The following is a 24,193-nucleotide window of genomic DNA, read 5'->3' as shown; positions in this document are numbered from 1 at the left end:
GCACAGAATAACAGGATGCATGAGCTATCATTAAAAAAAGGATATTTGCTGCTAATTAGTTGCTAATATTCAGTCTGAGTGTTAGGAGCTCTGCTAGGAGACCCCGATCTCCCCCACGCACACGTACAGGGCCAGGACAAAAGGAAAAGACTAACCCAGAATTTGTCACTTCAGTGATGTGAGCGTGGCCCTTTCCTGTCCCCATGTGTGGATGCTGCACTGAGAGCCCTGCACTGAAACCCCTTAGAAACTCATCAGCAAATTCCACTTGTCGCATCATGAACCCCCGCAGAGGGTCCCCCACACCCCAAAACCAGCACCTCCAACCCGGCGGCATCCCAAGGCAAACCCTGCGCTGTGCTTCGTCGCCTGGCAGCAAACACCTGAGGCACAGCCCAGGCAGCACCCACGGATTTTCCACATCAAGCAAAACCAGGAGGCCCTCAGCTCCTGCTGGGTGTGAGCTGCAATGTTTATTTGACCGAAAACAGAAAGAAAAAAAAAAAAAAAAAAAAAAAGAGGCATTTTCATGCAGAATTTTTTGGTTCATAAAACAAGTTGTTTCCCACCAGCCACCTGATTTCCCTCCCCCCCAAACCAGGAAATAAAATGATGCAGGAGTTGGCAAAGTCACACGAGCCGTGTGACCATCCCAAAGAGAAGTGGTTCCTATAGTACGCTGCGATACCGAAAAATTTGGCAAATAAGAGCTGATCTGCAGTTCCCATCTATCCAGCAACGCGGAGCTGACCCCGGTCTGCAGCCCCTGTTCCGAGACGCATGCCCGGGGGACGGACAGACACACGTCCTCGCGCTGGAGAACCTGAGGGTTTCTTCTGGGGTTCAAAGCGGGTGGATGAGAGCTGCCCCATCGGCACTTGTAACGGGGGCGATATAAATATAAAACATCCATACAAACGGGTTCATTGTACAGAAAATATCATCTCACAAGGCACTCGAGTGACTGTGCGGCTCCCACGGGGGCTCCTCCAGCCGAGCATCGTGGTGGGAGCAGGGAGGGGAAGGGGGCACCGCAGACGTCCTGGTGCTGCCATCCAAGAGGGACATCACCGCACTGCTGTCCCCAGCGCCCCGGGGGAGGGTAGCGTGACCCCTCGGGGACTTGTGTCCTGTCCGGATGGCTTCGGGCTGGACTTGGCCTGGAGGGAGGTGCATAGATGTGGCGGGGGCTGGGGCCCCGCTCCGTCTTCACGCCAGCAGCCCCAGACGGGTCACCTTGGCCGAGAGGAAGGAGTGGATGATGAAGACGATGGTTTTGGGGCAGGAGTGGAGGTCCAATTGCTGCAAGAAAGGAGCAGAGGGACATTTGCAATGGGAAGGGCTGTACAACAGACAGCGGGTGGGTGCCATGCACGGGGCAGGTACCGTGCGCGGGGCGGGCGCCCCGCTCCACCTCTCCTCCCGGGCCGGTGGGAGCCAGGGGGAAGCGAGGGCGATGCCAACTCACAATCTCGCCCTCCGGGCCGCCAAAGTCCAAGTAGAGCATCTTGGTGCCGTCGTCGGAGGACATCTGCAGCTTCTCGAAGGGCTGCTGGAGCAGGACGGTCTTGCTGAGCCCCGGCTCCGTGGTGGAGATGGTGAAGCCCTTGTCGATGTGGATGGAGAGGGTGCAGTCCTGCCCCTTCCAGGTGCAGGCTGGGGACAGGGACGGGCTCAGGGACGGGCGCGGGACCCCGCCACCCCCCGCCCCGCGCCCGCCGCGGGACCCCGCTGACCTGCGGACACCTCCTGGGCGAGCTCGGCGGCGCCGTGGGTGCCGTCCACCAGCAAGCGGGTCCAGAGCGCCAGGTCGCGGGGGCTCTCCAGGCTGAAGAGGTGGCTCTGCACCCCCAGCCGGGTGCCGGCACGCAGGGCGAACGCCAGCTCGGCCTCGTACAGCGCCGAGCCCTTGGCCGGGCCCGAGTGCACCAGCCTGCGGCGCGGCGGCGCTCAGCCCCCCGCGGGCCGCCAGGGGGCGCCGCAGCCCCGCCGACGGGCCCGGCCATCTTGTGCCGCCCCCCGGGCACCGCCGCAACAGGCCCCGGGCACCGCCACCCCCAAGCCGTGCCACCGACCCCGGGCACCGCCCCTGTCCCCACGGCCCCGACACTACCCCCAGACGCTGCCACCACCTCCCAGGTTCTGCCACCAAGTCCTAGGGTGCCCGCCGCCACCCCCAGGGCACTGCCACCACCCCCAGGGCACTGCCACCACCCCCAGGGCACTGCCACCACCCCTCGGGCACTGCCACCATCCCCCAAGCTCTGTCACCGTCCCTGGGGCTCTGCCACCGTCCCCCAAGCTCCACCACTACTGTAGGACACTGCCACCAACTCTGCGGCCCTGCCAACACCCCTGAATGCCACCACTATCCCAGGACACCATTATCCCTGGCCACAACCGCCATCCCTGTGACACCGCCACCATCCCTGGGGACATCATCGCTATCTTTGGCCACAGCTGCCAGCCCTAGGACACCGCCACCATCCCTGGGGACACCGCCACCATCCCTGGGGACATCATCGCTATCTTTGGCCACAGCTGCCAGCCCTGGGACACCGCCACCATCCCTGGGGACACCGCCACCATCCCTGGGGACACCATCCTGAGGACACCGCCACCACCCCGGGGACACACGCAGGACCTACCTGGTGGCAATGAGCGGGTAGCTGTGCACAGGCTTGCCCAGGGCATCGCGGCTCTGCGGCAGGCTGCCGTACAGGAGCAGCTCCTTCTCGGTGAGGACGGCCAGCAGGTTCCTGGTGCCGGCACCGGGGAGCTGCGAGGAGCCGGGGTCAGGGCTGGCCAGGGACCCCTCGGCAGCAGGTGGCAGGGGTGGGGGGGACACGGGGGTACCTGCTCGGTCAGCCAGCCCACGTGCCTGACGTCCCTGCCGCCCGCCATGCCAGCACCCACCAGCTGTGCCCGCAGCTCCTCCTTCACCCGCGGCAGCAGCGCACTCGCTGCGCCCTGGATGGCCCCGAGCCACGACTGCGCCGTGGCCTCGTCCTTTGCCCGCAGGAAGAGAGCCACGCGCCCATCCGCCGAGCACACCTCGAGGTACCTGCAGGGACACGGCCCCGCTGGGTCCCCACCGGCCCTCCATGGGGCACCCCGAGCGGTGGCCGGCGCGGTGGTGGTGGCATCACCCTGACCTGTGCTCCGGGTCGGCGGGGAGGCACTTGCGGGACACGTAGCACATCTTCAGCGGGACGGTCCGGCTCTCGCGGGGCGGCAGGACGGGGGACGACCGCTTCTGCTGGCCAGAGGGAGAGGGGTCCCAGCTGACCGTCGCCCCCGCCGCCGAGTTCTTGAAGTAGGGCGAGATCTCCTTCATATACTTCACTGGAAGAGAGGTAGCGCCCAGTGAGAGCATGGCGTGGCGGCCACATCCTGCCCACCAGCACCCACCCACACTGCTGAAACCCCTCATGCCTCCTCCATCATTTCCCCAATCCCCCAATCCCCCTGGATCCACCACCCATGGGTGCTGCTCTGGGTCCCCTGCAGTCACCCCACACCAGTGCATGGGGCATGCTGCTAACTGCTCTGGTGAGCTGAGCTGGGCTAAAAAAAAAAGCCTTTTCCCCTCTTTTTTTTTTTTTTTTTTTTAACGTGGCTCAGGTCACAGATCCAATTTCAACCTGGACCCTGTTTGCCAGGGCAGCACATGGAGGCGCGGGGTGGGGAACGGGCAGGAAGCCCAGGCCAAAATTACACAGTCCAAATTGTGCTGGTACAGCCGGTCCCGCGGCCAAGTGGGAACAAAGCAGTAATAGCTCTCAAATACCATGGCTTGGACCCAGGAAAAGCCTCGAACTGCGTGTGCACAGCTCACATAACCCTGACTGGTGAGTTAGAAACCAGGGACGAGAAATCATCTTTAAGTGCCCAGCAAGTCAGAGTCAAACATCAGAGCCGCTGTACCACAGCCCAGCTCCGGAGGTTTAAGAGAGGGGGAGATGAAAGCTACAGCAAATTGATGGGGCCCCACAGGCACAGCTGGAAAACTGGGTCAGCGGCTCCCAAGGCTGATCCAAAGCACGGGCAGAAATGCTTTGGTTGGGCACGGCGATGCCCTGTGTGCTGTGGGGCTGGCTGATGGCTCTGGGGAAGGGCTTTCCTTGGGTGGCCCTTGGGAAAGGACCAGGGGACAGACACGTGCCTGCTGCCATGTCCCAGACCGTCACAGCTGGTTTCACCCCGGGCTTTGCAGCTGACTGTCATAGGTGGTACACTGGTGGACCAGCTCCACTGCAGCAGCAAAGCCAGAGCGAGCGCTCCTAAACCTCAAAATCCCCAAATCCAGCGTGCGAGCTGCAGTGGGGGCACCACGGGGAGAGGCAAAGCCCCAGGGCATGAGGGGACATGCCCCATGGGGGGACACAGCCCCCTCACCTCGTCTCACCCCGGTGGCAGTGCTGAGCCCCAGCCCGGCTGAGCCGCCGCTATAAAGGGCTGCGATGCCGCTGCCGCACGTGGGTCGGTCACCCCGTGGCAGCCCCGTGCCTCCCGGTATAAATAGCCGCCGCGCTCCCGCAGGCATGCGAGCTGCGCTGGAGGCTGCCCTGGGCCAGCAATCCTGGCAGCGGGACCTGTCGTTATTCGGGTGCTTGGGAGCTAATTGGATTCCACAGAGACGGGCGTTCATCTGCGGGCACCGGCACATGCCGAGAGCCGGCCATGGCAGCGATAGCGCTTTGGGGCACGGGGACACGCTGCCTGCTCTGCCCCCACTCCAAGCCCTCCCTCCCTGACACCACCCCCGGTAATTCCTTCCAGCATTCCCGCACCACCTGTCCCGCGTGTCACCTCCGGGCAGGCAGGGGACGTCACCGACATCAGCTGTGCCATGGCTGGAACACGTCCCGATGGCCTCCGCTCGCGGCAGGAGGAAGGGGCACGGGGAACTAGGCAGCGGGCGATGTTGCCTGACTCCAGGAGGAATTCCACTGAGCCGCTCAGGGGACGGGACGCAGGGGACCCTGCCCCAGGGGTGCCCTGGGTGAGTTGTGCCAGAGACCCCCACCCCAGCACACACACGACCGCAGAGCCCATAACATGGGCACATCGCCACCGCGCCCATGTGAAATGTGACCTCAGGCCAGCTGGCTCTGTCCCTGCCCCGAGGACAGTCTGCAAAGCTTGTCAGAGGACCCTGGTGCACCCCAAAAAATTCAGGGCAGGACCCCAAGATCCTAGCACCCACCCCAAGGCATTTCTTGCAGACAGAACAGCCCCGTCCACATGCTCTGCTGCAAGGTGGACATCACACCACGGACGCATGGCGGAGAGGCTCACAGCTATGCTGCTGGCCAGGGCCTCGTTGTTTGTCCCCAAGAGGTGAGAGCTTTCCAGCAGCACCTGCACAGCATCGCAAGCCAAAGCGCTCCGGCTGCAGGAGCGGCCATCACATCTGGAAGGCTTCCAGAGAGGTCCTGGGGATCCAGCTCCAGCCCTAATGAGGTCCTAAGCCCATCTCCGGCGGGCCCCTCTCTGCCTCGGAGCAACACCGGGACCGACGGCGCAAAACTAGCACATGAAATCACAAGGCAGAGGTGGCCGGTCTCCCACACTCTGCCAGGGGAAGGCGAGGGGAGGTGAAGGTAGGACAGGGACCCTCACCACCTCTGCATCATCCTAAGGCGGGTCCGAAGTCTCCATCGCCGTGGTTAAGCCACGTGAGCACATGTGGCACTTCCTAGGGCAGAGCCCAGCCGCCCAAGTCGCAGCTTCTCGGAGCTGCTGCTGGGGGGGGGTTTGCCCTTGCGGGTTCAATCCTGCACAGCTCCAGCAGGCACAAAGCCAGGATGCTTGGCGGCCGTGGGCAGCTGATTTCTGCTTCACCACACAAATCTGGGTCACCACCACCCCAAAAACTCCAGCCACTTTGGTCCTGTGGTATTTTCTCCAGGGCCAGCCGAATGTTGTGGCTATTTTACATCTCACACCATGCACATCTCCACCCTCTGCAACTGCTGCAGCCAGAACCGGGCATCCAACAGTTATTTTTTCTGAATTTCAACCTTCCATGCTATCCCTTGGCCAAACAAGTCCTGGAGAACTGCTTTGTACCCAGAGCAAAAAAAAAAAAAAAAAATCTAATGAGGGGAAAAATAAGGTCAGGCAGAGCGCCTCTCCCCAAAATAACAATGTAATATAAAAACAAACTCCTCCTGCAAGTATGAAGATTGCAGCTTGGCACATGCAGAGGCCTCCTGGCAGGGCACGCCGGGAGGTTTCCGCACATCATCGCGCCCGGCCAGGACCGGCAGTGCAGGGCCGGATCCAGCACGTGGGGCACTTCTGGCGCTGGGACTGACGCGTTTCAGTGCTCAGCTCGGCCGTTTTGGGGTTCCACCTGAACTCATCACCCCGATCAGCGACCACACAAGGAGTGTGCAAACTCTCCCGGTGCTGCCGCGTGCGGTCGCTCTCCTAATTAGAGCAAGACGAGAGCTTCGTTTCCTTCACGTCACTTTGTGAACCGCCCTTAAAGCTCCAGGTCTGAGAACAAGCTTGGCTGGGAGGAGAAAGGTGGTGTGAACACGTGCTGGCTGTGCTGAATGACTCCTTTTTGGTATGTCTGGCAAACGTAAGGGAAGTCAGAGCTAAATGAAGAGATGGGGAGGCCCAGGGGCTGCGGGGACCCCGCTGTGCTGCTTGCCCTTGTCCCCGGCTGTCCCAGCATAGATGTCACCAACCCTCTGTGCCAGGCTGGGGCACACAGGGGACATTTCTGGAGCTAACTGAAACAGCGTGGGGCTGGCCCGGAGCTGTCTGCAGGGCCAGGGGACAGCAGGGGACAGCCAGCCCTGGACACCGCCAAGGCACAGGGTTCTGCGAGGGAGCATAGTCGGCACCAGAAGGCACCTGCTGGACGCTAAGGTCGTCGTGCTGCTTTCCACCGAGCCTTGGAGCAAACCCAAGGACGAGAAAGGAGCAGGGGAGTCCCCTGTCACCACCCCTCTGGCTTCAGGGCAGCGCTCTGCCCCCAAGCCCCGCCGCACTCAGAAAGGAGCGGAGATGGAGATGCCGTGCGCACGTGCGACGACCAGCGGCTGCCCGCAGCACCCCGAGCAGCACCGTGCCACAGGAGGGTGACGGCAGCAATCCAAACCAACCAAAAACATCACGGCAGGAGCCAGCCCAGCTCTCCTCCTGCAGCAGAAGTGTGCCTGCCGGGAGCTTTCGTTTAGGAGGAAGCCCGGCTTCTGCAGAAATGTAGGTGCCTCCCTGCAGGGTGGCCTGGAAGCACCCACCCGGCTCCCCAGGAGGAAGAGGAGGAGGAGGAGGTTGGTCTGGGAGAGAAGTTGTTCTCTCGAGAAAGGGCAGCCCATCTCCACCTCCCGCAGAACCTCCAGCAGAAAGGAAGCCCATGCCAAAGTAAAGGATGAAAAGAAAATAACAGAGAGAGGGTGGTCTGAGTGCAGCGGCCACGGGGAGGAATTTCAGAGACTTCCAGAGAAAGAGGCTCTTGTATTTCTCTTTGGTCAGAAAAAAAAAATAACCCCCCTATCTGCTCCCAGCAGCTGTGCAGAGCAGCACATTCCTCAGGCTGAAGCGTGGTTCTGCGGCTCCCAGGAGAGGAGGAACCCACAGCAGAAAAGGGCTGAGCAAAGCGAAAACTGAAAATCTGGAGATGACACAATCTGGGGAAGGAGCAGGAAAGAAAGCGCCGCGGAGGTTGCTCACAGCAGAAGACACAGAGCTCTTCTTTGTCCAGGCACAGCCCACAGCGCTGCCCCCAGCCGAAAACCTCCCTTTGGGACCTGCAGCCCTAAAACCGCACCAGAAAGTGTTTCGGGCTCTAAGACCACCTGGGGCAGCCCGCAGAACCGTGCGGCCCCACTCTGGCCAAGGGTGTGGATTTAAATGGAAGCCATGGGAAGAACATGGAGCTGACCGCTGCCCCCGGCACCGAGGACCTCGGGGTGCAGCCGTATGACAGAAAAGTCACCCGCCCCATAGACCTGCCCCAAATCTCCCGTTGCAGCCTGCCCATGGTCCCTGCAGCTGGGGCACAGCCGCCGGGCAACCAGCGCATCCCTCCGGCTCCGCGGGGGGACCCCTCCGGCTCTCCGTATGAGCAGATAAGCCACTCTGCATATATTGTTTCCCATTTAAAAGAGTATGCAAACGTGTATGCAGATGCTGTGCCACCCCCGGGCTCCCTGCACGGCTCCAGCACACCCTGGAGCGTCGCGGGGTGGGCACCCAGCACGTGGCTGTGCAGGAGCTCTGCGGAGACGGGCATCGGCAGCCCAGCAGCAGGAGCCCCCCGGTGCCACCTCGGCCCCTACCTTCCAAGACGACCTCCTTGCCCGTCTTCTTCAACGCCTGCACCGCCTCGTCGTGCGTCGCCTCGGACAGGTCGGTGCCGTTCACGGAGAGGATGGCATCTCCCACGTAGAGCGCCTCGGTCTGATCCGCCGCCAGCCCCTTGAATATCTTGGATATCAAGATGGGCATTTTATTCTCTCGGCCACCTTTGAACAGAAGAGAAACCAAGCGGTTACGGACGTACAGACGGGGATGCTCAGGTTCCAGCCAGCCCTGCAACGACCACGCTGCCCTCCGCATCTCTCCCTGGCAGTACCCAACATACCGTGAGGCTTTACAGCAGCTGAAGATAATTGCTCCCAAAAAACCTCCGAATGGTTGCAGATTTCCTTGTGGAGCAAACACATACCTTGGCTGTCTCCCCATCAATTTTGGCAGGAAACCATGTCATTATTTGCATTATTAATCGTGTGCGCTGAGCAACCATCCCTGCTCCGAGGAGTTCACGATCTAAATGGATCAGGCAGCTGAGTGTTTGGAGAGGCAAAAGAGCCAGGGAGAAGCGACCCGACCTGGGTATTTGCTCCCCTCTGCCCGGTGGCTCTATTTACCTGCTGCTTTCCATTCTTCAGCCTAAAAGAATGCTATTCAAGCCTCCCGGCAGCTTGAGGAGATCAATTTGCACATTAACTTTTGAACCCGCGGGGAGATGCGAGCAGCCTGCAGGCGCGGGAGCAGCAGCTACAGCAGCAGGGCGGCAAGCAGGGAGCGGCAGTGCCCGACGTGCCCCGCGCCCCCCGGGACAGCCTGTCCCCAGGAGCCTCCCCGGGAGGATCCCTCATCCGAGGGGGAGAGCCCAGCACTGCGTTATCACCCCGGGGCTGCTCCCGACCCTGCCGCAGGCATTTCCTCGCTCAGATTTCTGCCAAGCCGCTCGAGGAGCAGAGGGCTCCGGTTATCAGCTGTCAGAGGCCCCCGTGGGGGTGCTCCGAGCTGCTGAGCCCACCCTCGCAGCAGGGAGTCCTCGGCTGCGCCCGGGCTGCGTGCACGGACAGGGAGCTGCTGCCAGGAGCGTCCGCGGTAGCCCCAGCAGGATGGCACCCTGACCCTGAAACACCAGAAACTTGAGCAAAAAAGCTTAGGCTGGCTGGGGTGTGGACCCAGCCACAACGCTAGGGCCAGAAGGGTTTGCTTCAGGTTCTGCCCCTCGCGTTGCCCCTGGGCCATGGACAGGAGCAGCAGGAGCTGGTTGGCACGAGGGGCACCAAGCTGCCAGAGCCCCTCAGCTCCCTTCTCCGTCATCCCCTCCACACCCCCGCAGGGCTTGCTGCTGTAGGAAAGCGAGGTTAAACTGCAAGAAGGGGGCTGCCTTTTAATAGGAATAGGAAAGCATCCGTCCCCCCCCTCAGTTAAGGCAGAGTAACGCAGAGCCAGGGCTGCCCGAGCGGCCGTCACGCTTTGCAGCTCCCAGTTTGGATTACGGCTCCTTGGTTTCCACATACGTCACTGCAAAAATAAAGTTTTAGCTGAACCAAGTAACGTTTCTCCTTTCCTGGGAGAGCCTCGGAGCCAGCGGCAGCTTTGCAGCCAAGGGGTTGTTGCAAAGGGGGTTTTACGCTTCCCGAAAGGGCTGGCAAGCTCCGGCATCCCAAAAAGCAGCCGGCAGCACTGGGTTTTGACCCAGTCCCCGCACAGGGACACCCACAGCACAAAACCTCCCCGCGGCGCCCGCTTACGGAGCGAGCTGGAGGCTCCGGGGAGGGGAAGCCACGTCAGGAGGCGAGAGCCACGCTGCCACCGTCCCCAGGCCCCCCCAAGCACGCAGCCCCACGACCCCCTCGGCCACGCGCGGTGGCAGCCCCCTGGACTGAGCTCCCCCTGCACGGAGTTTCCAGCAGAGCTCAGAGCCTCGTGAAAGCCAGCCGGGGCCAGAAGGGCCACCCTCGCCCCGAGAAGTTTCCAGCCCCAAGTTGAGGCAGAGCCAGCCGGCTGCAGGGCGGGCAGCGGCTCTAAGGGGCCCCCCTGGCTCCCCGGGGCTCCAGCACCGCTCAGCACCCCACAGACCCGCGACGGCTCTGGGGGGGTCACAGGCGTTTCCTTCGGGGGGTGGACGGGCACAGGGGCCGGCGCTCGGACACAGGGACCGGGGGACACGGGGACACGGGGACACGGGGACATGGGGACACGGGGACACGCCGGAGACGAGGACAAGGACGCACGGGCGAAGTGCTCCCCTCGGCTGCAGAAGGGGCAGCTTTTTGTGCACGTCCCACCTGCTCCCGGAGCCCCTGTCCCCATGTCCCCATGTCCCCCCCGCTCCCGGAGCCCCTGTCCCCATGTCCCCATGTCCCCCCCGCTCCCGGAGCCCCTGTCCCCGTGTCCCCATGTCCCCCCCGCTCCCGGAGCCCCTGTCCCCGTGTCCCCCCGCCCCCCCACGCAGCCCCCTGCCCTTCCCCACCTCCCCGGGCACTGAGCTCGGACGCTGCCCGACCCGCCCCTTCCCTCCCCCTTTCCCCGGACCCCTCACCCCCAGCCCGCTCGGAGGACGCCAGCGGCGGGCCCCCCCCCGCCCCAACCTCACCTTTGATACTGATGCCGAGCCCCCCCACGTCCTGCTTGACGACGTGCACCGTGCGCCTGATGTTGGCGAGCGCCTCGGGCACGCCGGAGCCCCCTTCGCCGCCGTTCAGCTGCGCCGCCGGAGCCTCCCCGGGCCCGGGGCCGTCGGCGGGGCTCACCCCCAGCGAGTCCTCGGCCAGGGTGAGGAGGACGCGGAGCCAGTGCCCGCCGGGGCCGCGCAGCTCCAGCAGCCCGCTGCGCGGGGCGCGCCTGCCCGCCGCCATCTTCCGCGCCCGCTCCGCGCCCCCCCGCGCACCGCCCCCGGCCCGCCCCGTCGGGGCAGCGCCGCGCCGCCGCCGCTCGGCTGCTGTGGGGCTTTTTTTTTTATTATTTGGGGGGGGTGGGACGGCCCCGGACTGCCCGCCGAGCCGCCCCGCGAGGGGCCGGGGAGGGCTCGTGGCGGGGTCGGGGCGCGGGGACGCCGAGGGGGCTCCGCTGCCGGGTGGCCGTGCCCGCGCCCCCCGCCCCGCTGCGCTTCTCGGGCCCCGAAGGAACCGGGACCGGCCCCGGGGTTTCTCCGAGGCTGCTCCCTGCAGGGCCCGGGGGTGGGCGCCTCCCGGCGGCCCCGCGCTGCCCTCGGGCAGGGGAGGCAGGGGGAGGGTGTTCGGGGCCCCCCCGCCTGCCCCGCGCTGGGCCCGCTTCTTGAGGACGGCGACGGCGCTTGGTTGTCTTCGGCACACCGGCATTTCTTGCTGCAACCGAGCGGCAGCGATTAGGAACGAAAAAAAACACCCCTCGGCGCATCCCCCCGTGCCCCTCGAGCTTCGGGCAGCTCCAGAGGCCTCCAGGATTGGGGCCACCAAGGTCGCTGAGCTCCAACTTCTGCAAAACGCCAAGATTCAGAAGAACTTCATCGCATCTACCCGGAACGGGCACGTGGCGAGGGGCTGCAGGGACGGGGGGAGGCAGCCCTTCCCCATCCTCACGCCGGGGAGAAAAAACGTCCCCCCCTACCCCGCTGCCTCCCCCGCAGCAGCAGCTGTGGAATTTGGTGAGGTTGCACCCGAGGGAACCCTGGAGGTTTTGTCCTTACGAAACAGCTCAAATGTTCCAAATTTCCTTTCAATAAAAAAAGTCCGGGGTTTGGTTTAAGCGGCTTCCCGGGTTTGCCTAACGGTGCAGCTTGCTGTAGCCGTTCCCCTCCGCGTCCCTTCTGCACCCGTCTGGAGGTGACGATCCCGTCCCCCACGTGCACCCCGCGGCTCCGAGCTCACTTCGCTTACGGCAGGGGGAATTTTGTCCTCCCAAGGGCAGACAGGGCTGGTTTTCCCCCTGCCATCCACCCCCAAAGCGCTCGCTGTATTTGCCAGCCTGCAAATCAGCTTTGCCTGGATTTTTTTTTTCCTTCCCTTGTTGTTTCCAGCGTAGGTAATTGCTTAAGGCCCCTTTCCCCTTGGAAGTGCTGGTGGAAACCAGAAACGCTGCTTTTAGTGCTGCAGAACGGCACCGTCTGAGCTGCTGGCTTTGCTTTCTCAGCCCTGGCAGCACGGATGCAACACTCGTGCGTGGATGAAGGGAGCAATCCAGAGCACAGCAATTCCATGTAAAGGGAAAAACCTCATCTCGCCCCATCCTGCTGGGATGCAGAAAGCAGCTGGGTCCCCAGGGCCCGCCTGGGGATGAGTTCACCTCCCCGGAGCTGCAGCCTCGCCCAGAGCAGCTCCTCGTCCCAACCCAGAGCATCATTTATCTCCCCAGAGCCGCCCAGCATGGGCTTCGGCAGCACGAGCACGTGGAGAGCAGGGGAGAGCGGGATGCGGGATGCCACGAATCACCCTCCTGTGTCCTGCAGACACGGCAGAGCTGTTGGCCCAGTCGGGCTCGGGGACAGCCACCGCTGTCACCGCAGGAAGCCTGTGTCACGGACACTGTGGCCACACAGCTGCGGGACCCCCTCTCCCCTCTCTTTTTCAGCAGCTTTATCGTCCTTCAGCAATTGCACCAGTTACTTACGTCGGACGGTGACCCAAGGCGAGTGCTTCAGGTGTCAGCAAACTGGGAGGACAGGCCTGCAGGATGTTTTGGGGGTCCTGGTGTCCCCAGAGCAGAGGGGCTGCTGTTTTAGGGACCCTCCCAGAGGCCTGGTCCCCCAGGCATGCCCTCACCCCGCGTGTTCTCAGGGTCCTTCATTTCTCAGGGCCCCCCATGTCCCAGCAGAGGGGATGCTTCTGCTGCAAGGTGTTGTGAGCGTAACACACAGGAGAGGTGGGCGAAGGACGACAGTTCTGGCCAGGCACGAGAGGTGGCTTCCCAAGACTTTTCTGAGTGGATTTTCCACATTCCTCGCCCAAGACAGCTGGGCCAGATGTGCAAAACCCCCACGTTACAGTGCGGAGGGTGCGGACCCCTGCCCACCCTGGGGTCCCCATGCCCGTGGGGCTGGTGCCACTTTCGCTGCTGGTTTTCATTGCACTCCTGAGCCTGTCCTGGCATTTTCTCTGCAGAATCTCCCCGCTCCCCTGGACTTGGTGGTTAAGCAGCTATTATTAGCCTCATTTCTTGGCACAGACGGGAGCTGTGTCAAAGCCCACCGGTCTATTTATAGAGCACCGTTAGTTGCATTAGTTAAATTAATCACTTGTGAAACAAAATAAAATCTCGCGTTCAGGGGCTGGAACAATGTTCCCAAGCCAGATAACAACACCTCCGGCTGCCCACGGTGCTCGGTCTGCTCGGGCAGCACACAGGGCAGCTGGTCCTGCTCTGCCCAAGCGACTCTGCGGGAACCAATGGCTGAAAAACCACTGGCAGGGACAGAAAGGGAAATAAAAGAGATTCAGATGTGCAATGTGTACTTAACTGAGTGATTCATCCTTTGGTATACAGGAAATGCAGCAAAGTGGCTTTGTCTGACCATAAAATCTCTGGAGTCTCTGACTCCTCTAACCCGACAGCGTGCTGTTTTCTCCGGGACACGATCAGCCCCGGCAAAGTTTCTTCCTTCTCGGCCCAGGTTCTTCCCATATGGATCCCTACAAGATGGTCACATTAGCAGGGCTCCCTGCTGTGAGAATACCTTTGTTACCACACGGCAGGTACATTATCAAGGCAGGATGATTTCTGTCGGAGAAATGGGAAAAAGCAGCACCTGGGAGCTAAAACAGCTTTGGGCAAGGCAGAAGCTGGGTGATGCAGCAGAGCTGTCACACTCTGGCCGGCAGTGATGTGCACAGTCTGGCTGCTCCAGCAGGCACGGCTGGCTTAAGCAAGTCAGCAAATCTTCTGCAAGACCACTTGTTGGCCTTGCACCAGGCAGACCTCACCCGTTAGACCCCGGTATTCACTGCCTGCTGCAGCTTCTGTGCCTCAGATCCGCTCCAGGACCAAGAGGCGTCGGTGGCAGGACTCCACTCAGCCCCTAAGGTAGTTCAGAGGGCAGGAGTCAATCACAAAAGTCAGCGCATTGATTGCAGATTGTAAAATGTACCGGCACGTTTGTACCTGCTGCTGGGCTGGTCACCCCACTGACCTCTTATGTAGGCCACAGGGAAAACCCCCCGTGGTTTGGATAATTTGCAGCTCGCAAAGGAAAACGCCAGTTCCTGGGTGCCCCTGGGCCCACCGAGATGTTGTGCTGCAGCTGCTGGAGGTGCCACCCACGACCCTGCACGTCCCCTGGCACCGTGGGGGCAGCGTCTGTGCCACCGGCATCCCCCTGCGGCCTCTCGCCCGCGGTGTGCTCGGGGGGAAACCGAGGCAGGGAGCGAGGCCGGGGTGCGAGGAGCAGCGGGCAGGCGCCGGCTGTCCCCACGCGGGGAGCTGGCGGCGGCCCCGCGCCCACAGCTCCCAGAGGCTTATTTTTAACTCCCAGAGCTCCCAGAAACGTCCGGAGAAGCGGGGGCTCTGGGGAGAGCCCCCCTCCGTGCAGCAGCCCGGCAGGGGGACGGGGATGGGGGGGGGGGGCTCGGTGCCACGCGTGGGCAGGGGCAGCCCCACGGCACGCCGCGGCCAGCCCGCAGCCGGGGCCGGGCGCAGGGCGCGGGGCTGACAGCAGGGGCCAGCAAAGCGCCGCTCGGCAGCGAGCAGGGCTCCCTCCGGGGGGGCACAGCCCTCCTCGGCCACCCCCAGCCCCCCCCCGGGGCCGGGGGCTCCGGGGGTCTGTGCGCAAGGTTGGGGTGGGGTGAGCTGGAGGAGCGTGGGGGGCTCCCACCGCCCCCTTTCCCCCAGCGGTTTTGGGTCCGGAGCCGCAGCGGGTGGCAGCGACAGGGGACACGGGGACAGTGCTCCCTGCAGCGTGTGTCGCCAGGCTGGGCTTGCGGCCAGGCCAGCAGCACCCTCAGGGGGCAGGGGACACGCGTCCCACCCCGCGCACTCAGCCCTGGGCTCTGCCGGGGATTTTCAGCTCTGCCTCTGCGCCCCAGAGCTCCAGGCTCTGGGCTTTCTGCTCAGCGCTGCGACGCCAAAACCATCCTCGCCACCTCCAGCCGATGCCTTGTGGAGGGTGTCAGCGATGCTCCCCCCCAGCTGCACGCCCGCTGCCACGTCTCGGCCATCCCGGGGCGGTTGCCTCCTGCCCACCCCGTGCCACCGCGCTGCGGTGACACCGAGTGTCCCCATCTCCGTGCCTGCCGCGCTCCCGCAGCCCCCCCGGCCCTCCTCTGCTAGTGGCCGTGCCCTGCTCCGAGATGCCACCACGCCGAGTGCCCCATGGCCAGCACTGCCAGCTCTGCCCACGGCCTCTCCAAAGGGCCCCGCAGCGCAGGGGGGGTGCAGGGATGGCAGCACAGGTGTCCCCCACCTGGGTGTCCCCCACGGCCCTGGGCTGGCACCCGCGCCTCTCTGCTCGCCTCGGATGCAGCCTTTTGTTCCCTTCCAAACAGAGGTTTTAATTTACCCTCTTCGGCTGGCGAAATCCTATCCAAAGCAATTCCCCAGCCGTTCCTCCAAATCACAGTAATTACCTCATTACTTTGATATTAATAGAATTCATATGGCCTGGAGAAGATAATTGAAATTAGCCCCGCGCCGCTTGCGAGGGGGAAGCCGAGCCGGATGTGAGGCCGGATCCTGGCACCCACCCCAGGGCTGAAATACGGCCTGAGGTTCACCCTACATTAAAAGGGGTGAGTGGGCAGGGCGGGAACCCGTCCCTGCCCCCGTCGGGCTGCTGCAAGTCAGAGCAGGAGGATGCTCAGCACGGGGCCAGTCCTGTTCTTTCTGGGGAAAAATGAAAAATATAAAAGGGGGAAAAATAGAGTGATTCATCATCTGCAAGAGCAACAAAGGCAGCACGGCTCTGAATGGGTCTCGCAGCCGGTGCCGTGCCCCCCGAGACTGCCGCTGCCCGCCGGAGCTGTCCCAGCGCCCTCCAACCCCGCGGCTCCATCCCAGCTGCTCCCCCGCCAGCCAGGGGTGACCCCAACAAAGGCCGGGGCCGCCCCTGCCACCCTTGGGCTTTGCCCTGCCACGTGGCTCCGTAACCTCTTCCTCGGGGCCAGCTGCCACGAGGGGACCCTCCTTTGTGGCCCCGGCGCAGGCGGCGCAGCAGACGGGTCTCCCCATCTGGCCGGCGAGCCCTCGTCTGTTGGAGACCCCCTGCCCCGGCTTATAACGGCATTAAACCTCCCCGCCGCTGCGCCCGGCCCCGCTTCCACCCCGTGTCAACCGTCACTGAGAGCCCTCGGTCCCCTGGGGACGTGGGGCTGGGGGCTGCTGGCAGCACAGGCTCCTCGCGCCGCTCACCCGGGCACCCTGCTGCATCTGTCCCCGGTGCTGCCCACGGCCAGCAGCCCACGGCGCGGGGCAGGAGGGATGCGTCCCCTCTGCTCCCCTCCTGGCACCACGGCACCAGTGCCGCGTGGAAATGCTGAACGCAAATGCTGCGTGGTGTGATTGCTGCAGGGCAATGCGGCGTGTAAGTGCTGCGTGGTGCGAGTGCTGCGTGGTATGAGTGCTGCGTGGTATGAATCCTGCATGGTACGAGTGCTGCGTGGTGTATGTGCTGCACAGTATGAATCCTGCATGGTATAAGTGCTGTGTGGTATGAATCCTGCGTATAAATGTTGCATGGTGTGACTGCTGCATGGTGTGAATGCTGCATAGTATGAACGCTGCATGGTATCACAGCTGCATGCAAATGGTGCATGGTGTAAGTGGTGCCTGGTATCGATTTTGCGTGCTCTAGATTTTGCATGGTGTGTGTGTAAATGCTGCACGTAAGTTCTGCCCAGTACAAATGCTGCACATAAATGCTGCCTATAGGTAGAAATACAGAAATTCAGCATCTCCAAGCCATAGGGGAAGGGGATGGGAGTGCCAGGCCTGCAGCTGTGCTGCACCCCGCTGTGACAGTCTCAGCAGCAACACCTCCTGCCCTGGCACTGCAGGGACAGGGACCAGGCCTCCGGACCCCCCATTCTCAGGACCAGGACCCCACCAGGGCAGGTCCATCCCAACCCTCTGCACCCTCATCCCTTGCTTGCTTTGGCACCGGCCCCCCGGGGAGCAGGGGCCCACAGGTGGCAGGGTGCAAGGAGCAACAATGCGCAGGGTCAGGCCCCCCAGCCCCGGCGGGAAGGAGCTGGAAAAGGAGCCAGAGGTGTCCCCAGGCCGGGGCTGAGAGGAGGAGACCCCGCCACCGCCGCCTCCCTCGCCAGACATCCATCTCCGCGGAGGGCCTTATCTGCCGCTAATGCTTCGCAGCAGCCTCCCAAAAAGCTTGTGGGCTTGGCAAGATGCTCCGAAACTGCATTTGCTCCAAATGGATTGTATCAGAGGGAGAACAAAGCACTGGAGGGTTTTCAAAGCAAAGCCGCGGTGGCAGCCCCGAGGAGAGGCAGCCGGTCCCCTCCGGCGGCACCGCGCTGGTGACTCAGCTGGCCGCCCTCGCTGTCCCCTGCACGGCGGTGGCTGTGGCGGGAGCCCTTCGGGATGTGCTGGCCGAAAAAAAAAAAAAAAAAGAAAGCTCCACTTTACAAAAATATAAAATCATACTGCTGCAAAATCTGGCCCCGCTCTAGCCGCAAATGGAAAAAATATGATTTTTTAATTTTTTCCTCCCCCAAAGTTTCTTGGAAAGGCAGAGCTGCGCTGGTGATGGAGCGAGCTCCAAGCGGGCGCTGCAGCGCGGCGTTGCGTGGGTGCTCGTCCCCCTGGCTCCCCACCCCTGCTTGCTTCCCATCCCTGCACTGCTCCACGCAGCTCCAGGTGATGTGGGGCTGTCAGCACACATGGGACATGAGTGTATATAAACCAAATATCATTCCCAACTTCAATCTTAGCGTGCAGAAATGGCGATGGCACTATCAGGATCGGTGCTCGGGCAGGAGGACACAGCCTGGGGAGCCACGGGGGGACCTGTCTTCCAGCTGCCAAAATGTTCTCCCCTAAATACCGGGGAGGTGAGCACCAACATTTCCAGATTCCTTCCAGAATGATTCAAAATAAAGGAAGTTCAGCACTGTGGTGGTGCCACGGTAGCACGCGGGGAGCCGCGCTCTTCGGGAAGTGCCGGAGGAGAGGGAACCACGCAGGCAGAGGCAGGAGCAGAAGTCGTGATGCCTCGGCTCTCCCTCGGGTGTGCAGAGAAGACGGTGTCAGCAGTGAGTCAGCTCCAGGAGTGATGTGAAATCAGAACCGAAGAATGCTGAGAAAACATCAAAATCCCATTTAAAAAAAAGGTGTGTGTGGGGAAGGCTCGAGCAAGAGCAGCAGCAGGGCTGCAGATCCCAGAGCCGTGTCAGGGGCTGTGTGAGCAACTTGCCCTTTTTTGGCTCACAAAGGGAACACTGCAGGACTGAATCCGCAGTGGAGGCCAGGAGGGGAACCCCACAGAACCCCGGAGGTTGTCCCTGCCCCTGCTTGCCCATGAGAAATGTCACATCTCCAAGGTGCTATTGAACAAGTGCCGTTGAGAAGCTGGGGAAACAGGAGGGGCACGTGGTGCCAGCCCCTGTGGAGCGGCTCCCTCGTGGCACGGCCACATGCAAGATTTGCTCATTTGGGATCGATTTGCCGTGGGGAGAGCTGCAGGGGCTGCGCTGGGGTGGCTTGAAACCCCCACAGGCAGTGCACAAAGCAGGTGAGCTGCCTCCTGCAGAAAGTGTGGGATGGTTCGCCAAGAGCCGGAGTGAAGAGCCATGGGGAAATCAACCAAAAGGGCACAAATCCAGAAATTCAAAGAAAATAGGCATGAGCAGCGTACAAAGTTGAGAAGGGACCTGTGGCACGGGGGCGTCCACCTGGGGTGGGGTGGGGAGAAGTGAGAGCTCCTGCAGCAGCTGAGCTGGGGACACACGTGGCCCTGAAGCGCCGAAGCCGTGCGGGATGGGGGCAGGCAGGGAGGGACAGGGTTGTGCTGTGTCCCCCCATGCCCTCACCAGCGTGTCCTCGTCCTCGTGCCCTGGCTCTGCCCCGTGTGTCCCCGTGTGGCCACCGGCCACGTGGCCGCACCCGGCTGGGGCTCTGCTCTGGGTTGTGGATAGCCGATGCGATTCAGAGCGCACTGCGCTCTAACCCTGGCCACCCGGCATACGGTGCTGAGGTTCTCCTCTCTTTTTTCTGCCCTGCCTTGTATCGCTGCGTGTGGGCTGGGATACAAAGCAAGCCCCCAAGCACGGTGCCTGTAGCGCAGCTCATCCCTCCTCCTGGCTGCTTTTGGGGATGCTGCCGAAGGCATCCATAGCCCCACAGGCATTTTTCCTCGGAAATAACTCCGTATAAATCCAGCTCCAGCCACATGTCAGGTGCAGATCCACTGTCTTCTCTGACAACCGTTCAATATTTTGACTCCTCGACAGCGCAGGGCGGAATTCCACGAATGAAATCCGTGAAGGCCCCTGCTGAAGCTGGGGCAGGGCTGGTGCACGGCCCCTCCCAGCACCCTGCTCCGGGGTGGGCCCCGCTGGGTGCCGTAGCAGACGGCCAGGGCGCTTCCCCACGCAGAAACACCGGGCACTGAACTGGGGAGAGACCGGACAGACAATGCGCAGGGCCACTCTCATGGGGACACCCTGAGGGTGCCACAGAGAGGGACATCGGCCACCGCTGGCCCCTCCTCTGCTCCCCCCAGCACCGAGCACCCGCGGAGGGAAAGCCCTGACTGCTTTTGGGTGCTGAGCCCAAGCTGGGGCAGGGCTTGTCACAAAAAGCCAAGAAAATAAATCGGTCCTTGTTGATTTTTGATTTAAACTGTAAACTGAAAAAATAATTTAAAAAAAATGGAAAAAATAAATAAAACTGAACCCACCAGGCCCTGTGGCTGGCTGCTGTGAGCGCAGAAGACGCAATGCCCAGTCACCACGAGCTGGTGCGTTTGTGCCTCTTTCCCCATAAATGACCCCAAATGGAGGGGCCACCCCGCTGCAGCCATGCAGCACCCATGGGTGCACCCCGGCGCTCGCTCAGAACAGAGGCGGGCGTGGGCAGAGCCGGCAGCTCACCAACACCTGTAGCTGTCTCCAGCAACAGCACCCGGAGGCTCCAAAATATTTGGGAAAAAAACAAATACGGCTCAAAGGAGGCAAAGGGATCGAAGGGAGATGGCCGTTAGCAACTCTGCGTCTGCAGTAAAAAAGCCAGCCGTGTCCGGCGCTCTGGAGCTAATGGGTTTTTAATATTCTCGTGGCACGCACTGTGGTGTGCATGGCGAGGGGCGCGTGGAGGTCTTGCACGAGCACCAGTGCTCAGGGGCTGCTCGTGGGGCTCGGGCTCTTCCCTTCCCCGCCAGCTGCCGCGTCGATTTAGATGTTGCAATTATTCTGTCAGCTGCGTGTTCCAAATTAAGGCCAGAGAAGCGTCTCTGCATTACACAAATATATATATATATATATACACACATATATCCCTAAAAGGAAAAGAAACGAACTCAGAAATTAATAAGGCTGATTGACAATGCTGCTTTGGAAGCCCCGGTACCATATGGCATCCCTGAATGGCTGCAGTGCTGCTCGGCTGGGGCTGACCAGCTGGAGAGTTACCGGGCTTGTTTGTAATTGTAATAATGGATATCAGATGGCTGGTGTGGAGCAGTTTATAAATGAGAACAGACAATGAGCCGCACTGTTTGTCAGGAAATCATTTCTGATATGGTCTGCGCGCTACCCACCGCTCCCCGGCGGGGCTGGCTGCTCCGGGGCACCCCGCAGGATCCGGCCCCGGCACGGCGAGGAGAGGAGCGACGCGGGGCAGAGCCCTGGGAGCAGCACGGGAGGTGCTGGTGGGGCTGGCGGCCTCGGGGGAGCCCCCGGGTGGGTGCTGGGACCCTAAGAAAGCAAAGGAAAAGGGGAGCGGGGCCGGAGCGCTGCCTGCCCCGGGACACGGCAGGGACAGGAGGGAAGGCTCTGGGGACACAGAGGGGATGGGGGCTCGGCCACGGCCACTTCCAGATCGCTTTTTGTGCAGAACAGCCAGACAAACCACAACATTTCAGAACTTGCCATTTAAAGGATTTTATTTTTTTTTAAGTTAGTAACAATGAAATTCATTATTTCGATTCCTGATCTAAGCTCTGAGGCTTATCGTATAAAACAAAGCTGAGCTGGGAATAAAAACGCCACATGCTTATTCCCTGGTCTTTTCCAAAAGGAAATTTCATCCAAATTAGTGCCCAGCATTGCCCAGCTGAAGCCTCCTGTGGCAGAAGCTGCCCCGACCCTTGTGTCCCCGCTGCACCAAGGGCAGCCACACCGCCTGGGGGGACAGCAGCACACACCTGGATGGGTTTTTCCCCAAAAACTTATCCAAAAAAACCACTCACGTGAGCTGGGTGCCCTTGGAGCACTGGAGAGGAGCCGGCGGTGCTGGGGCATCGCTGCGGCATCTCATCCTGCTCCGTTATTTCCCACTCCTGCTCTCGGCTCAGAAAACGCTCCCAGAGCTCCACTATTGCTTTCTTTCCAGTTTGGAGAGAATTATTTATTTGAGGCTGCACATTCAGAGCCTCAATTCCTAGACGTTTATATAAAATGTGAGTAACTCATTAACTTGCATAGCGGGGACTCACGGTTTTTCCCACTATCGAGCACTGTTTGAGGGAAATGGGCATTGGATCACAGTGCACCCAGCATCACAAGGAATTGTTTTAATCAGGGAGCGGACCTGGGGATGTGGCACAGACGAAAGACCCAAGTTTCTGAGCCCGTCTCCTGCATCTGCACCGGCTCAGGAAGGAGAAGGGCTGACCGCTCCCCGGCGGAGCTCTCGCTCCCTGGTCCCCATGTCCCCAAGGACTGATGAACTGCCAGGTCTCACCCTCCCATCTTTAGCCCCAGTTTCTCACTGCAAGCCCCCCCGGACACGAGGGAGGAATGAAGCCCCCCAGCATCTTGCTGTGCATGATCGTGGTGCTTCAGCGTCTCTTTTGGCAGCCTGCAGGCTGCTTTTCCTGCCCTGCCCTTAGCAATATTTCCCCATTTCTCAGCACAACAAGCCCCCCAAATTCCCCTGTCCGTGCAATTGCGCTGACACCTCTTTCCAAACCATCCTAGGAAAGCTGTTGTTGGTTTGTTTTAATTTTTACAGGGGCAATCGAGCCTCCCCACATCCTCCCAACCCCGTCCCGCCCTGGCTCCCACCCACGCACCGCCTGCATTAATGGGTTTACTTTGCAGGTACCGGCCCCCGAAAGCAGCTGCCGGTTTGTCCTCCCGAGCCAGCAGCTGCACATCGGGTGAGCAGCAGGTGACAGCCCCGCATCCCCTCGGCGTGATGCTCACGGGACCGCTGTGTCCTGGAGGGCCGGATTCAGGCCGTGGGACCGGCCCCATCCCACTCCCCGAGCCCTCTGGCTCCGAGCCCTGTGCGTCTCCGTCCCCACTGAGCGTGACCCCATGCAGAGACACCAGCCCGAGACCCTTGGCCAGCTGCTGGTGGCTTGGGTGTCCCCAGGTGTCCCTCGGAGGAAGAGGATGAAAGCATGGGGCTTGGGATGAAGCCGAGAAGGTGCAATAGGAGCGGGGGTGGGGTGAAATAAAGGGAAACCCAGGGTGATGGCAGCAGCGGCAAGCTGCATAAGGATCCTAAAAGCTTCCATCCTCAGCCACCTGGCAAACAGAGCGTGTGGTGTGAGCCCACCCCGTGGCTGGGAAATGCCACCAACACCTTGCCGAGCTCCCCAAAAGAGCCAGGTACGCAGGGGTCGGTGGGGACAGCCGTTGGAGCACGTCCTGCAGGAGCAACAGAAGGTCTGGGAGCTGTGCGGGGAGCTGGAGTGGGCTTGGGCTGCGATTTGCAAAACGACCTTCCCTTAAAGGAGGAAAAAATACGGGGTTTGCTCCACGGATGCAGGTAGGGCTGGACATGGAGCCTGGAACAGCCCCTCTGTCCCCCTGGAATCCCTCCGGACAAGGTTTGCTCCGAGCATCCCCAAAGCCTTCATCCCCCAGCCCATCTGCTGCGTGAATCCGCGCTCCCCGCTCCTGCTCCTCGTTAGGGGTTGCAGCCCCTGAGCAAAGATTAATCTGGTGCTTGTGAGAGTTTAGCTGCTTGAAAAGAGAGGGACCGGTCCTGACCTCACAGTCTGGAGGCTGCTGGGGAGTTCACCGTCCCCTGAGCTGTCAAGCCAATTCCCTGCAGTACCAAGCTGTTGTTTTTGGCATCTGCTAGGCAGAAAGACTATGAAACACCCCAAATATCTGTTTGCTTTAAAAGGTAAATATTAATTTCAGGATGCTGTTTACATAACCAGACTCTTCAAGCTTGAAGTCATTGCCTTTCGCTAGTTGTCACATGGTATTAGTGTGTATTTAACATTTATTTAACTCCACTCGGCCCTGCTCGTGCCAGATGGCAGGCAGCCTGCGTGGCGAGGCACGGGCTGGGCTCAGCGCTGCTTCAGGATGGGAGCAGGGGGCTGGGGACCGCCGCCGGGAGTTGGAGGTGTCCTGCGGGTCCCCGAGCGGCACGGGTGCTGCGAGCGGGCGCGATGCACGCCATGGTGCCGAGGCCATCCCAGTTCCAAGGGTGGCACGAGGAGGGAGCGGTGGGCTCGCGAGGGCTGCGGCGGGGATGCCTGCCTGCTGCAGGTGCTCCTCGCAGCCCTGCTGGTCCCCTCGGCATCTGGTGGGGTCTGGGCACTGCAGCCGGCAGCGTACGGAGGAGGAAGAGAGCAGAGCTTGCAGCGGGCGCCAAGCCGAGCCACGGGGCTCAGCACCACGACCAAAGCCACGCGATGACCCAAGAAAGGTTGTCAGGAGCAGGGCTGCGGGGCTGGGTGGCACGCCGGCTCTGCAGAGGTCATCGGGTTCTGTTGGGTGGTGGAGACCGGGAGGGAAACCCCCAGCTCCGGCACTGAGCACCCTGAGCAAGGCTGCGTTTCCTCAGCGAGGAATTCAGGAATTCCCTTAGTGGGAAA

At 61.5% G+C, this 24,193-nt stretch overlaps 1 protein-coding gene across 1 annotated transcript; it reads right to left on the bottom strand.

The window, feature by feature from the left end:
* Window positions 1-454: 454 nt before the first annotated feature.
* Window positions 455-11,170, bottom strand: SNTA1 (syntrophin alpha 1). The gene is made up of 8 exons (XM_080557978.1): window positions 10,865-11,170; window positions 8,304-8,489; window positions 3,156-3,345; window positions 2,857-3,064; window positions 2,649-2,779; window positions 1,737-1,933; window positions 1,469-1,656; window positions 455-1,302 (listed from the first exon to the last, which is right to left on the bottom strand). The coding sequence occupies exons 1-8, from the start codon at window positions 11,124-11,126 to the stop codon at window positions 1,210-1,212; spliced, it is 1,455 nt and encodes a 484-aa protein (XP_080414104.1). The 5' UTR covers window positions 11,127-11,170; the 3' UTR covers window positions 455-1,209.
* Between the last annotated feature and the right edge of the window lie 13,023 nt (window positions 11,171-24,193).

This window comes from Anser brachyrhynchus (genome assembly GCF_964034855.1).
Source record: "Anser brachyrhynchus genome assembly, chromosome: 16".
NCBI lineage: Eukaryota > Metazoa > Chordata > Aves > Anseriformes > Anatidae > Anser > Anser brachyrhynchus.
The sequence above is the reverse complement of the archived record's forward strand: the minus strand, read 5'-3'. Positions and strand labels throughout refer to the sequence as shown.

What these genes read in the sequence shown, in the direction of transcription:
- SNTA1 (XM_080557978.1), bottom strand. Translation starts at nt 11,126, where the DNA reads ATGGCGGCGGGCAGGCGCGCCCCGCGCAGCGGGCTGCTGGAGCTGCGC. An exon ending in CAAGGAGGTCGTCTTGGAAG is followed by an intron (nt 3,346 to 8,303) that starts GTAGGGGCCGAG and finishes CCTCTCTTCCAG; the next exon opens with TGAAGTATATGAAGGAGATC. An exon ending in CGCCCAGGAGGTGTCCGCAG is followed by an intron (nt 1,657 to 1,736) that starts GTCAGCGGGGTC and finishes CCCTGTCCCCAG; the next exon opens with CCTGCACCTGGAAGGGGCAG.